Source organism: Aquarana catesbeiana, linkage group LG01 (genome assembly GCF_042186555.1).
Source record: "Aquarana catesbeiana isolate 2022-GZ linkage group LG01, ASM4218655v1, whole genome shotgun sequence".
Lineage (NCBI taxonomy): Eukaryota > Metazoa > Chordata > Amphibia > Anura > Ranidae > Aquarana > Aquarana catesbeiana.
In genome coordinates, this window is record NC_133324.1 from 880341934 (window position 1) to 880356461 (window position 14528).

General features: G+C 42.3%; 1 protein-coding gene across 2 annotated transcripts in view; it reads left to right on the forward strand.

The window, feature by feature from the left end:
- The window catches only part of LOC141117680 (TBC1 domain family member 14-like), a 234523-nt gene extending 232982 nt beyond the window's left edge, over nucleotides 1–1541 (forward strand). For both annotated transcript variants that reach the window (XR_012237200.1, XM_073610654.1), the window contains one exon: nucleotides 523–1541. Coding sequence is in view for 1 of the 2 variants with exons in the window: in XM_073610654.1 (XP_073466755.1) it covers nucleotides 523–781 (259 nt within the window). In the remaining variant the exon portion in view is untranslated. The remainder of the gene's footprint in view (nucleotides 1–522) is intronic.
- The last annotated feature ends 12987 nt before the right edge of the window (nucleotides 1542–14528 follow it).

The window sequence follows — 14528 nt, forward strand, 5'->3', positions numbered from 1 at the left end:
TCATCCTGGCTCATTGCGCCACCTAAATTTTCCCGTATACGGCTCAAATTTTGTTCGATTTCTGTTGGAAACTTGAGCTGTGGGTAGCCCTGTCTGCTCCACCCAGCTTGACAAATGGTGATTTAAAAGACAACTGAGCCAGTTGGCAAATTATTGGCAGAACAGTGACTGCATCCTATCAGGATTAGTCAATCAGTCGGTTATTTTGGTTGCATCAGCTGTTAGAATACAACCTCCTACAGGAGAGATTCCTCTATCCACAATAGAAATAGGTTGAACAAGATAACTACACATGTATGGCTAACTTTAGCTTTTTTTTTTTTTTTTTTTTCTGCAACTACAAGCCCCTAATAAAGGGGAACTGGTAAGCCCCCAAAATGTTGACTACTTTTATGACTCTCACTTTGGCAAATTAAAATTAAAGTGTAAGTTAAACAGAAACCTGTGTGTTTTTGTTTTTGTTTTTTGTTTTCTTGCACTCCTTTGGCTACTTTTTAATGTTTTTTTTTTTTTTTTCCCCAGAAATATATTTGCCAGAAGAAAAAGCATCCAGACGGAAAAACCAAGCGACCTTGGCTGGAAGATTTTTGGGAAAGTCCCTCCTCGTGACACCCAGCAGAGCAATCCACGGCAAGTACAAAAGGTACTGTCTGCATTTCTTCTTCTTTTTTTTTTTTTTTTTTTCCTCCTGGGACTTCCTCATCAGAGAAGGTCCCAGCACCATAATCACGGTTTACCTGCTTGTGTCAGGACTATGCAAAAACCTGAGATGTGTTATTGATAATTCTATGTAATGTACGTATTTACGTATTGATTGTAGCACTGCTGTAACGAATTGTATATACAGATGGATAATTCTTTGTTGGGCTTCTAGGATTTAGGCTCCATTCATACCTGCGAATAGGCCTGACAGAGGATACATGCAAGAATCCCAGTGGGGATTCCCAGCGATTAGCCCCTTAAAGGCGATTGTTACATGAGTGATTACATATGAGCAGCTGCGATTTAGCTGCGGGAGTGGGCAGCCTTCCATTGCTGTCAATGAAGCTGCCTCCCACAGCGAAACACGGGAACCCCAGCAGGGGTTCTCGCATGTAAATGCTGTTGGGCACATTCGCAATTGTGAACATAGACTAAAGCAAAATAATAAAATAATGATGTGCAAAGTTCAGTTAGTCAAGGACATAAAACCGCTTGTAAGAAGACATGCAAATATTTTCATAAGAAAGAAGTATAGTTTCATAAAGCAATTTCCTCCTACATCGAGGCGCATCTATACCCAAAACCAAAAATGTTTCTATATTGCAGCCTACCAATCCTTGGATGCGATGGCTGCATTTGTTTTCTTCATTTAGGCATTTCTCCAATCTGTTCTCCTTGTAATCTGCCCAGGAACATCTTTCCTGTCCTAAGGTGGCTATTCTGACTCCTGCACTCCAACTATGGAGGAGCGATGTAGCCACTCTTGGACAGCAGCATTGTGTACCTGAGGACAGGTTAGTGTTTAGAATATTACTGGATGAGACCTTGTTTGTACTCGTGGTTGGGGTGGTAAAAACACACTGAGCTGGACAGAGGTGTACATTTTGCCTTTCTTTTTCAATTAATCTCTTCTGATGGGAATAATCGGTCTATAGTCGACAACTTATTCGGTCAATATGCCACACAGGGAGTAAATTTCATTCGATGGTTAGAAAGCATCTCCAGCTTTTGGTGTAGATTAAATGGTCCCTTTGGACCCAGCTGATCCAAATGAACAATTTATTCACTAAGAAATGCAGCGGAGCTCAGCACGTTATGAACTGTATGTAGCTTCAGTACCATACAGTATACAGCGCTGTGCTCTGGTAGTGGGATGGGGTCTTCCATTCCCACACCTGGAACAAAATTGAGCCAGGATGAGTGCTGCTCGGCTCTTCACAAGGAGATTTGGGTTTTGTTTGTTCTGAATGAATACAAAGCTTCCCCTGATTGGTCGAGGTGGGCAGATAATGTCTACCAATACCTCAACCTTCTGTTGATGGATAGCCTAAAACATGGCAACAAATCTGATTGCACTCTGACCATAAGTTAAATTAAACATTAATGCTTTATGCTTCTATGAATTAGGACTGTTATGATTACTAAAATATTTTCAACTTCAAAAAATAGTCTTTTGAGGTGACTTTTTGGTAATGTAGCATAATTAGGCCTCATGCACATGGAGGTTTTCCTGCTGCATCAGTGTTTACCTGTGCAGCGTTTTTTTTTACGGAACATGGAAGTGTCACGTTTAGAAATTTACAGCATACGCTTAACTGCATCATTCAATATTTAATTTTCTCTGCGATCAGGTTGGAAAATATTTCTGAAGATCTTCAGAACCATATTTTGATTTTTCAGTGTATGTGCAGCCTAAATTCTAACCTCAAGTCCATACAAAACTAGAGTAGTGTGACTTACTATGTGGACTTTTAGTTTTGGTGCTTTATCTAATCCAAGATAAAAATCCGTGTGTTTTTATAATCACTTGTTTTGGTTCCTAGTTTTTGTTTTTAGTGCCGTCGACTTTGCTAGAACATTCAATGCCGTACAAGGTCATAAAAATATGCTGGCCTGCTTAGCATTTGAGACGCCTGCCTTTACATGAACTTTAATGGCATCCCAGTCCTATGCCCCGTACACACGGTCGGATTTTCCGATGGAAAATGTGTGATAGGACCTTGTTGTCGGAAGTTCTGACCGTGTGTAGGCTCCATCACACATTTTCCATCGGATTTTCCGACACAAAGTTTGAGAGCTTGCTATAAAATTTTCCGACAACAAAATCTGTTGTCGGAATTTCCGATCGTGTGTACACAAATCCGACGCACAAAGTGCCACGCATGCTCAGAATAAATAAATAGATGAAAGCTATTGGCTACTGCCCCGTTTATAGTCCCGACGTACGTGTTTTACGTCACCGCGTTCAGAATGATCGGATTTTCCGACAACTTTGTGTGACCGTGTGTATGCAAGACAAGTTTGAGCCAACATCCGTCGGAAAAAATCCTAGGATTTTGTTGTCGGAATGTCCGATCAATGTCTGACCGTGTGTATGGGGCATTAGTCCGTAGAGTTCAATATTGAGTTGGCCCACCCTTTACCACTATAACAGCTTCAACTCTTCTGGGAAGGCTATCCACAGGGTTTAGGGGTGTGTCTATGGGAATGTTTGACCATTCTTATAGAAGTGCATTTGTGAGGTCAGGCACTGATGTTGGATGAGAAGGCCTGGCTGCAGTTTCTGCTCTAATTCATCCGAAAGGTGTTCTAACAGGTTGAGGTCAGGACTTTGTGCAGGCCCGTCAAGTTCTTCCACCCCAAACTCACTCATCCATGTCTTTATGGACCTTGCATTGTGCACTGGTGCTCAGTCATGTTGTAACCGGAAGGAGCCATACCCAAACTGTTAACATAAAGTTGGGAGCATGAAATTGTCCAAAATATCTTGGTATGCTGACGACTTAAGAGCTCCCTTCACTGGAACTAAGGGGTGAAAGCCCAGCCCCTGAATAACAACCCCCCACCATAATCCCCCCTCCTCCACCAAATGATTTGGACCAGCATTGCAAGGGATCAAAAGATGCGAAACGAAGTACCCTCAGCATCTCTGCATCTCTGCATCTCCAACAGATACAAGAAGTGTGTAGATAGATTTTACAGAGGAAGCAAACAGTGGATAAAAGGAATCCGGCAGTGCAATTAGAACTTGATTTGAAAGAGACTGGGTGTTGCAACATACCATTGTCAGAGCAGTTCTATTTACGGCACCCGAGGAGTAAATAGGACAGAGTACAGCAGTTGAGTGAGTCTCCACGCATTCAGAGAAGGGTCTAACGTTGTTCTGATGTCTTAACACAAATTTGACAAAAAGTCTTTTGAGGTGAAATTTTGTTTACTGCATGAAATCCAGGGAAAGGCAGGATTTCACACAGTCGGGGGTCATGAGTGCCGGCCCAGCACCAGGCAGAGCAATACAGGCTGTAGAAGGAGCAACCTTCAAAGAGGGCCAGTAATAGGGTTGGGGATTGGCAATTTAATACCCTAGCCACCAAACACAAGACAAGGGGACCTGTTTTACCCGTTCTAATTTTAGCCACTGTTTATTGGTCAAGTTCCTGCATCATTCCAAGATCCTAACAGAATGTGTTGCTTGGTAGTATTTTACTGGATTGGGAAAACCCAATGCTCTGGTATATTTCCAAGAGATCTTTTGATACCAAGCCACGGTCAGGTAGACCGAGAGGTGGTAGCCACAACTGCCAGAAGAATTGCTCAGGCTATAAAGAAAAACTGACAGTAAACTCAAGGGAAATACAGGCTGCTCTGGAAAAAGACAGTGAGGTTGTTTCAAGGAGCACAATACAATGATACTTGAACAAAAATGAGCTGCATGGTCGAGTTGCCAGTTTACTACGCCAATGCCACAAAAAAGCCAGGTAACAATATGCCTGGCAACACCTTGACACGCCTCGCCGCTTCTGGCACCCTGTAATCTGGAGTGGTGAGACCAAAATGGAGCTTTATGGTCACAACCATAAGCACTATGTTTGGAGAGGGGCCAACAAGGCCTATAGCGACAAGAATGCCATCTCCACTGTGAGGCATGGTGGTGACTCTGATGTTTTGGGGGGCGGGGTGAGCTCTAACGGCACGGGGAATCTTGTGAAAATTTATAGCAAGATGAATGAAGCATGTTATTAGAAAATACTGGCAGACAATTTGGATTCTTCTGCACATGGGACACTCTTGGACTTTCCAGCTTGACAGTGACCCTAAGCACAAGGCCAAGTTGACCCTCCAGTGGTTAAAGCAGAAAAAGAAGTTTTGGAGTGGTCTTCACAGTCTCCTATACCACCTGCAAAAATTTGGGGCCTCATACACAACTATTACAAAAGACTGCATGCTGTCATTGATGCTAAAGGGGGCAATAAAGAACTAAGGTTGTGCAGACTTCTGAACAGAGGTATTTTCATTTGTTGTGATGACCTTCAGTTAGATTATGAATCCCATAAAAGAAATGTGTTTTGCCTGCTCATTCATGTTTTCTTTAAAAATGGTACATACTGTACATTACCAATTCTCCAAGGTTATGCAGACATTTGAGCACAACTGTAGGTACTACATGTCCTTGTTCATGGTGTTTTATATGGAGATGGCCAATGTCTAAAGTTTGGTCTGACTGTTGGGTTCATGTCCTGAAGCCTCCTAAGGAAATTGTTTTTTTTCCTATTTTTACAGTGATTGGAATAACTATGGAGGTATGTCCTATTTACATTAGGCTGCATTCACATCTGAGCGTTTTCAGCTCGTAAAAACATCTGAAATACGCCCAACAAGCGAAATCCCATTCATTTCAATGGCACCTGTTCACATCTGAGCATTTTGTCACCAGAAGAAACCCTAAGCTCAAAAAAGAACATGAGCTTCTTTGGGGCAGATTACAGGCGTTTTTCTGTCTTCTACATTGGTGACCTGAACAAAATCGCGGTAAAAACACACGACTTTGAAATGCTCAGGTGTGAATGCAGCCTAAATGTGCAAGTATCATGCAGTGTTTTTTTCAGGAAGATTTTGATGCCTTTTTGGGTTGATGAAAGATTCTAAGCTGAAAGACTCTGCTAGTACAGTGTGATCACTCATACCCCATATACTGGCTGATATACTGTATAGATGTAATTATGCGGTAGGCAGTGCTGGGCCTTCTCCTTTGGTTAGGCCCATAGCAGTACTGTTGCCTGCTACAGATAAAATTCTCTTTTTGCTGCGTAACAAATAGACCTAAATACTTGGGCCATTTTTTGATGTCTGTAACTAACTTCAGCCAGTATAGGTAACCTCAGGGAACTACAAATCTCAGTAGTGCTTGTCAGCCATTTTGGGTATTAAAGTTCTGGGGATTGCTCATGTATGTTTTTAAAGCGATGTTCCGTCTGAATTTTTTTTTTTTTTTTTTTTAAAGTCAGCAGCTACAAATACTGCATCTGCTGACTTTTTAAAAAAAAAGGCCACATACCTGTCCAGAGTGCCCACGATGTCCTCACCCGAAGCCGTCCCATCCCTCGGCTCCGGGTGGAGGCACCGGCATCTTCGGAAAGGGAATCGGGAAGTGAAGCCTTGCGGCTTCACAGCCTGGTTCCCTACTGTGCATGCGCGAGTCGCAATGCGAGATCTGGGTGGGTCCTGCTGTCTCCTGGGACGTGTGCGTCTCCCAGAAGGCAGCGGGGGGGACGGAGGAGGGGCCGGACATGGCGTAGATCGCCGCCGGAAGTGGGAGCAAATACCTGCATTAGACAGTGTCTGCTCCCCCCTGAAAGGTGCCAAATGTGACACCGGAGGGGGAAGGAACCGGATTAGCAGAAGTTTCATTTCTGGGTGGAACTCTGCTTTAAGATGTTTAGTAAACCTTTCACAGTGCTTCATGAATTAACTAGAATGACCAGCAAGTCGCCTGTTCTTCCTCAATAATTATTAATGCTAGATCTTTTCCCAGTGGACCCAGTCCGTATTCCGATGTGCCCATACAGATTTTGTAAGTTTGCCCACTTACAAAGAAATGGTGTTTATAATTATCATAGATGTTTTAAATGATGGAGACGGAATATTAACCAAAAATCCAGAAAAAACACATGATATAAATGTCGTCCTAAAATTAGTTGCAGTTCAGTGAGTAAAATAAGTATTTATTTGATCCCCAAGCAAAACATTACTTGGTGGAGAAACCCTAGTTGGAAAGCACAGAGGTAATACATTTCTTCTTGTAGTTGGTGACCAGGTTTACACACATCTCAGGAGGGATTTTGGTCCAGTCTGCTTTACGGATCTTCTCTAAATCCTCAAGATTCGTTGGCTGTCGCTTGACAACTCCGTTACAGCTCCCTCCATAAATTTTCTATAGGATTAAGGTCTGGAGACTGGCTAGGCCAATCCATAACCTTAATGTGCTTCTTCTTGAGCCTCTCCTTTGTTGCCCTGGCGGTATGTTTTTGGGTCATTGTCATGCTGGAAGACCAATCTGTGACCTATCTTTGGTTTTCTGGCTGAGGGAAGAAGGTTCTCATCCAAGATTTTACAATACATGGCCCCGTTCATTGGCCCCTCAATGCTGCAAAGTCAGCCTGTACCTTTAGCAGGGAAACCTCCCCAAAGCATAATGTTTCCACCTCCATGCCTGACTGTAGGGATGGTGTACTTAGGGTCATAGTCAGCATTTTCCTTCCTCCAAACACGACGAGTTGAGTTAATGCCAAAAAGCTAAATTTTGGTCTCATCTGACCACAGCACTTTCTCCCAATCCTTCTCTGAATCATTTAGATATTCATTGGCAAACTTCAGATGGGCCTGTACATGTGCCTTCATGAGGAGGATGGACTTTTCAACCTCACCTACTATGTAACTACAGTATGTAACTATGAGGAGAGGGACCTTGCGGGCACAGCAGGATTTCAATCCATGACGGTGTATTGTGTTACCAATGGTTTGTTTGGTGACTGGGGTCCCAACTGCCTTGAGATTATTCACGAGCTCCTCCCGTGTATTTCTGGGCTGATCCCTCACTTTTCTCATGATCATCCTTACCCCATGAGGCGAAATCTTGCATGGAGCTCCAGCCGACAGTTGTCTCCTTCTCTCCAAGCTTCTTGCTGGTGGTCTTGTTTTTTTACATATACCTAGTGCAGACAGTTCGGACGGGAAACACATTAACCTTGCAATTTATCGTACGTTCGGCAGAAATTTTCCAAACTTCCCGTTCGTTTTTTTCCCACAAAAACGACGCAAACGATTATCGATTTGTGCCCATTAACTTGCCGAAAAACGAATGAAGTGTCTATACGAACGATTTTTCGGCCAGTGTATGGCCAGCATAAGACTGGCAGGCGTCCAAATACTTTTGGTGATCTAGTGTACTTGGGTCATTTTTTATGATGTCTGTAACCAACTTAAGCCAGCATAGGCAATCTCAGGGGACGACAAGCTTCAGTAGGGAGTTGTAGTTCCGGGGATTGCTCATGTAGGTTTTTAAGATGTAAACATGTCGGTGCTTCATGATTAAATTAGAATTACCTGCAAGTCTGCCTCAGTTATCGTTAGATCTTTTCCCAGTGATCCCATTCTGCGTCTGTATTCTGGTGTGCCCTGGACCAAGCATTCTAATCGCTGCAAAGTTCCGAAGAACTAATAAACTTTGTGCTAACTGCTCATCCTTCTTTTACATGTTTGGTAGGCATGATGTTAACAGCTGCACAGCGCGCCCTGCTTTGTGTATGTATTTTCTTTAGCAGACATTTGAATGTCATTGTTGTAAAGACCACTATCGTCATTCTCTTTACTGCAACCTGTGACGTGTGTCATTTTTGATTATTTCTTTCTTTCAATAATGTTGATTGAAATTTTCAAATGAAAGGTTACAGAGTTTACTTTTCCAATGTAACAGGATCTACTTTTCCTCTGTCAGCTGATTCTGGGTCAAAGGAGAACACTCCTGTGAGACAGAAAAGTATGTTCAAAACAACTTTGGTCAAACATTTGCCATGCATCTCTTCTCTTTTAAATTCTCAAACCTCGCAAAAAAACTTTTTTACCATCTTTTTTGGAGTGTGTGATGCTGCTGGGTGGTGTAGCTGAATGCCCACAGGACACGAACAATTTTTTTTGGTTGTAGTTGGCTTTTAAATGCATTGTGCTCAACTTTTTAAAGTGTTACTAAACCCACAGCTGTAAAAATCAGTCTATATATGCAGTAAAGCATGCTTTTTATACTCACTGTAGGACCTAAGGGGTGTAAAAAGGCTTTGTGATCCTGTATGCACAGTTCCTCCTCCTTGCAGTGTCTCCAAAACCTGTCCGGATAAGACCGAGCCTTTGGAGTCAAGCTGCGCATGCTCCAGTTTGGTGAATATTGCTAGAGTTTTTTTTTTTTTTTTTTTTCTTTTCTTTTTCTTGGGAGAGTGCATGTGATCAAGCACAGGGCCAATCAGCACTGTCCAGACAGAGGGTCAGGGGTCCTGCAGCCTCATAGGACAGCCAGTGCAGTATGAAAACTCCTACAAGGTTTAACCAGAGACTGATAGAAGTCACAAGACTGCTATATACCGCTGACAAGAAAAGGTATTTAGCAGTTTAGATTTACTAAAACAGTTGCATTTCCATGTTCTGTGGGAGACCAAATCTAGTGAATGCAGGGCCCTGGGTTTAGTAACACTTTAGGAATAATAATTTACCACAATATATCTTTGTGATATCCTTGGCCTCCTGTACGTACATGTCTAAATCCTGCTGCCGAGTCCTGAGAATATTCAGCTGCCTGTACACTTGTTTAAAAAAAAAAGGTCTATGATGTGTTCTTTTTTTTTCTTTTTTTATCTCTTTTGCCTTCCTCCAGAGCAACTGCGAGTTTAGGGTTCTGAGAATGCAAAGTATCTACTTTTTGGTTAATCTCGGTGATGGGTTTCTTTTTACAGTATTCACGCAAGCAGATTGCATAAAAAATGTAAGAGAAAAATCTGGTCTATGTACTTTAGGTACTGTGGGCCTTTGTTGGGTCATTGACTGTAGATGAACAGGTTGAGCACAGTGAGAAAACAGAATGCTACATTAACCTATTAATAAAATATTAGATTTGAATATGTGAATACATTTCTGAACACTGGATGTACACGATCTGCTAATCTGTTTTTGCCTTGGAGCAAACTGGCTGTATGCACGATTACATTTTCAAGTGAAATATTTTTTTTCTTGAATCCTCCGGGGAGAATACTTGGTGAACTATTTTAGCAGAACTCTAGACAATAAAGACACAATTATAATATTAAAAGTAAAATGACAAAACTAGATTTTGCTGCAATAGTCACCTTTTAATCCAGAGATTTCCCCCAACAGTACTTTTATCTGCCACTAGGTATCCTCAGTTTGAAGGCCAGTATCATTTAACTCACTTCCTATGAGCCCAGGTTGTCCTAGAGTCCTAGACTCAGTCTGTGACTGGACAGTAAAAGGAGCAGAAACACGGTGATATCGGCTTTCTTCCACTCTGCTTTATCCTCCTGTCAACATATGAACGGATTGGGTTCTTCTGTTTTCCTCACATGTCAGCTCTGCTGCACAGGGAGTGCAAACGTGATTGGCCCAATTCAGGTACCTAAACCACTTGTATTTAAAAAATAAATGTATTGATGTATTAATAGATACACCAATACATTAATTTGTGTCTATAGCGTTCAGCTTTAATGTTAGTAAACACTGCAATTCAAGCTCCCATACTGTGATTCAAATTGGGTAGCTTTGCTGTGTGGTCTGTTTACCTAACCCAGAATTGCCTGCTCCAGATGACATTCACATCACAGCACTGTAATCACATATCTCCTTCCAAAACGCAGCCTGCTGCTTGCATATGGACTGAGGGATCTTAATGGAGACGTACAGCCAAAGCTTATGTGCAGTTCTGTGACCTGTTTTCAGCAGACAGTGGGCTGAAGCACGCTGTCACCTGACCTGACAGTTGTTCCAGAGTCGGGAAAGATTGTGACCATGTGGTCGGGATCCGCCCACATAAATAGACCATCATGCGGCTCAGCCTCTCGGCGAGCCACTGAGAGCCTGAGCCAGCCGCTACCTGCCCCCTCCATAGTTCAGCATTCCAGAGAGCACAGGGGGCAGAGCAGAGAGCCGGTGATTGACAGTCATCAACTCTCTGTTCAGGGAGCACTGAGAATCAAGCGAACAGCAGTGTTTGATCGCTCTGTTACCACTGTTAGAGCCGGCAGGGGACAGACGCAGCATCTACCTAGGCAAGTATGATTCTGGATAAAACTCAATTCCTGTACTTCTCTTTTTTTAAGAGGTGCTGTGAGATTTTCAGTAACCCATGTACAGCACCCTGTCAGCCCTTCCCATCAGCCGTGATCTACCTGCCTTGCATAGAGAAGCACAGGGACCCACTGATGACATTACAGGGTTTAAATGTATGCATTGAAAATACCTGCTTAAAGGGGAAGTTGGACCAGGAAAGGCAAAATATAAGCAAAAGTTCATATTTAAACCAAGTCTTGAGCCAAATTGGGTCATGGATGTGGGATGGGTTGCACACGGACTATGATGACAATGGTGGGATGCTTATTAAAGCAAAATTATAATGTGAAGTCCTAGTGCTAGATTGAAACTGTACTTCTAAAAGAAAATACTTTTTTTTTTTTTTTTTACCACAGCTTAGAGAACTAGGTTCCTGTTCTATCTGGGTATGATTTTTGTAATGAAAGGCTTATATTTAACAAGTAATAAAAGCAATAATTCTTCCAAAAGCTTCAAATAAACGTTTTTAATCGTGGTAAAGGTAAATCATTTGGGGCTGAAACCAGCATATAAGGCGGGAGCTGTGGACAGCCAGCTAGTATCATACCACCAGTTTAGGCTTTGCTGTTCTGCAATGCTTTTCATGTGAAGTCTTTGCCCTACCAAATGATGAGGATATTATGAATACAAAGCTGGATTAATTATTTTTTTCCCTTTTTAATATAAGGCAATTGTTCTTTTGTCTTTGTATGACTTTCCTAACCCTTTGATAAAAAGGTTGTTCTGCATTTTAGTACGGTAACCATTTTTTTTTATTTGGGTCTTCAGATTCAAAAAATGAAGACCCTTGAGCTAAGCCATTGTGCTCTGGGAATTCATATTCATGGTCCTCCTCCCTTCTTTTTGCTCCTCCTCCCTTCTTTTTGCTCCTCCTCCTCCCTCCTCCCTCCTCCCTCCTCTTTGCTCTTTCCTCCTCCCTCCTCCCTTCTTTTTCCTCCTTCCTCCTCCCTTCTTTTTCCTCCCCCCTCCTCCCTTCTTTTTCCTCCCCCCTCCTCCCTTCTTTTTCCTCCCCCCTCCTCCCTTCTTTTTCCTCCTCCCTCCTCCCTTCTTATTATAAGTCAGTAATGTGGTCTGTCACATTTAGTAACCAATAGGTGATGGAGGTGGCATGCTGAGCTCTGGCTAGCATTTTCATAATAGAAAAACTTGAAGTATCGAGGCAACCTGGAAATAATCATAAGCTGCTTTGCATAGGTATCTACTATTAAAGTTGTATTTAACCCTCAATTTTTTTTTTTTTTTTTAGCTCAACACATCCCCAGCAAACTATTTGTTAAAGTTCTTGGTCAGCACTTGCAGTTTACAACTTCCAATGCTTCTGGCTCCTGCTGTTTCAGTGCTGCTTCCTTGAACTTCCAGTCTTCACAGGAAAGAGTTAACAGTGGACAGAGCAGTCTGGAGCCAGTGTTTTGCCTTGGAGGAAGGAGGAGCAGGGGAGAGCCTTGCCATCTCAGGCTATGGGGGCTGTGTGTTTCTATTGATGCACACAGTGTAGCGACATAACCCTAGTCCTTGTATACCAGAGGAGGCTCCATAAGACACTGCAAGAGAAGGAAGCCCACCTGAAAAGGGAAACCTTGGTGCAGTGGTCATAGCACCAGTTTAAACTGGAACATAGGCAAGGATTGAGGCCCCATCCACACTGCACATTTTAGTAGACAAATCTGCTTTCTGGCCATTCATCACTAGGCGCATACTGCCCTAAAAATGCAGACAGCTAGGTGCACTGTCCAACCATAGTAGCTTTCAGACCCCGAGCAGGACACATGTGCCCTCCGCCTGCAGCTAAACACCAGAGCCCCATGTACCGGAGCTAAACCCAGTATGTATGGGGCCTCAAAGATACAGAGCTTGCATACTCCATAAGCTGTGAAATCTGCTGCTGATGTTGCTTAAAAACTGCATATTTAATATCACTTTAAATCCAGGTTATAGTTTTGTTTAGCATTGAATGAATAGATGGTAATATGTCAGCTCAGTCAACTGAATCTCTTTTTATGAGTTTCTTTAACTTGCACCCGAGCTGTGCATGTTCAGGATCTTGCATTCCATATAAGCATCAATGTGCGTCATAATAACCTGAGGATGTATTTAACATTAAAAAGGTTAGCTCCTCTGACCTCACTGCCTCAAGGGTACAGCTAGACTATGTGTGGAACTTAGAAATTCTATGCGGCAATCATATTCTCACCAGCCCTGCTCTATTACCATTTTACATTGCTAATGAAAACTTCTATTGTTTGCTGGACCTGAGGTGTGATGGCTTTGTTGCAGCGCTGGTTTCTGGTAGCCCATTGTGATCCTTCATAACTATTGTGGCTACCCACAGCTAGCATAGAGTAAGGAAACCTGACCTCTAATTATGTGTGTCAGGAGGCTTTTTGATAAAAGCTGCCAGTGTAGGATTCCCAGTCTGTGGTCTAGTTCCAGGCAATCAGCTTTCTCCTAGTGAAGCTCATTTTAGACTGTAAGCTTTTGTGTTGCAGTGACCTTCCTACCTTCTGTTGTATTTAGTACATTATGTTCGTATTGTTGGTGCTTGTGTTTATTTTGTGATTTCTGCTAACTCTAAAGCCTAGTACACACTATATCATATTTTATTTTTATTTTTTTCCACCCAGTGGGCTGAACAAAAAAAAACTGAAGAGCTCAGGAGGAGATCCTGTACTAACAATCTGATAGACAGCGATCTCCCCCGCTGAGCTATTGTGTTCTGACAGGGGAATGCTGCGCAACAGTCATGATTCCATACACTTGTCCTCAAAAGTTTAAATACCATGGAAGAATTTGATTTCTTGGCCATTTTTCAGAGAATATGAATAACACACAAACTTTTCTTTCACTCATGGTTAGTGTTTGGCTGAAGCCATTTATTATCAGTCAACTGTGTTTTACTCCTTTTTTTTTTTTTTTTTTTTTAAAATCATAATCACAACAGAAACTACCCAAATGACCCTGATTAAAAGTTTACATACCCCAGTTCTTAATACCATGTATTGCCCCCTTTAACATCAATGAAGACTTGAAGTCGTTTGTGATATTTGTGGATGAGGCTCTTTATCTTGATGGTAAAGCTGCCCATTCCTCTTGGCAAAGAACTTCCAGTTCCTGTAAATTCTTGGGCTGTCTTGCATGAACTGCACGTTTGAGATCTCCCCAGAGTGGCTTAATGATATTGAGGTCAGGGGACTGAGATGGCCACTCCAGAACCTTCACTTTATTCTGCTGTAGCCAATGACAGGCCTACTTGTCCTTGTGTTGTGGATCATTGTTATGTTGGAATGTCCAAGTACGTCCCATGCACAGCTTCCTGGATGATGAATGCAAATGTCCCTCCAGTATTTTTTGATGAGATACTGTGATCATATTGTCATCAATTTTGACCAAATTTCCTGTGTCTTTGTAGCTTATGCATCCCCAAAACATCAGTGATCCACCTCCATGTTTAATAGTAGGAATGGTGTACCTTTCATCATAGGCCTTGTTGTCTCCTCTTCAAATGTAGTGTTTATGGTTATGGCCAAAAAGCTCAATTTTGGTCTCATCACTCCAAATGACTTTGTGGATGAAGGTTTGAGGCTTGTCTCTGTGCTGTTTGGCATATTTTAAGCGGGATACTTTGTGGCATTTGCGTAGTAATGGCTTTCTTCTGCCGACTC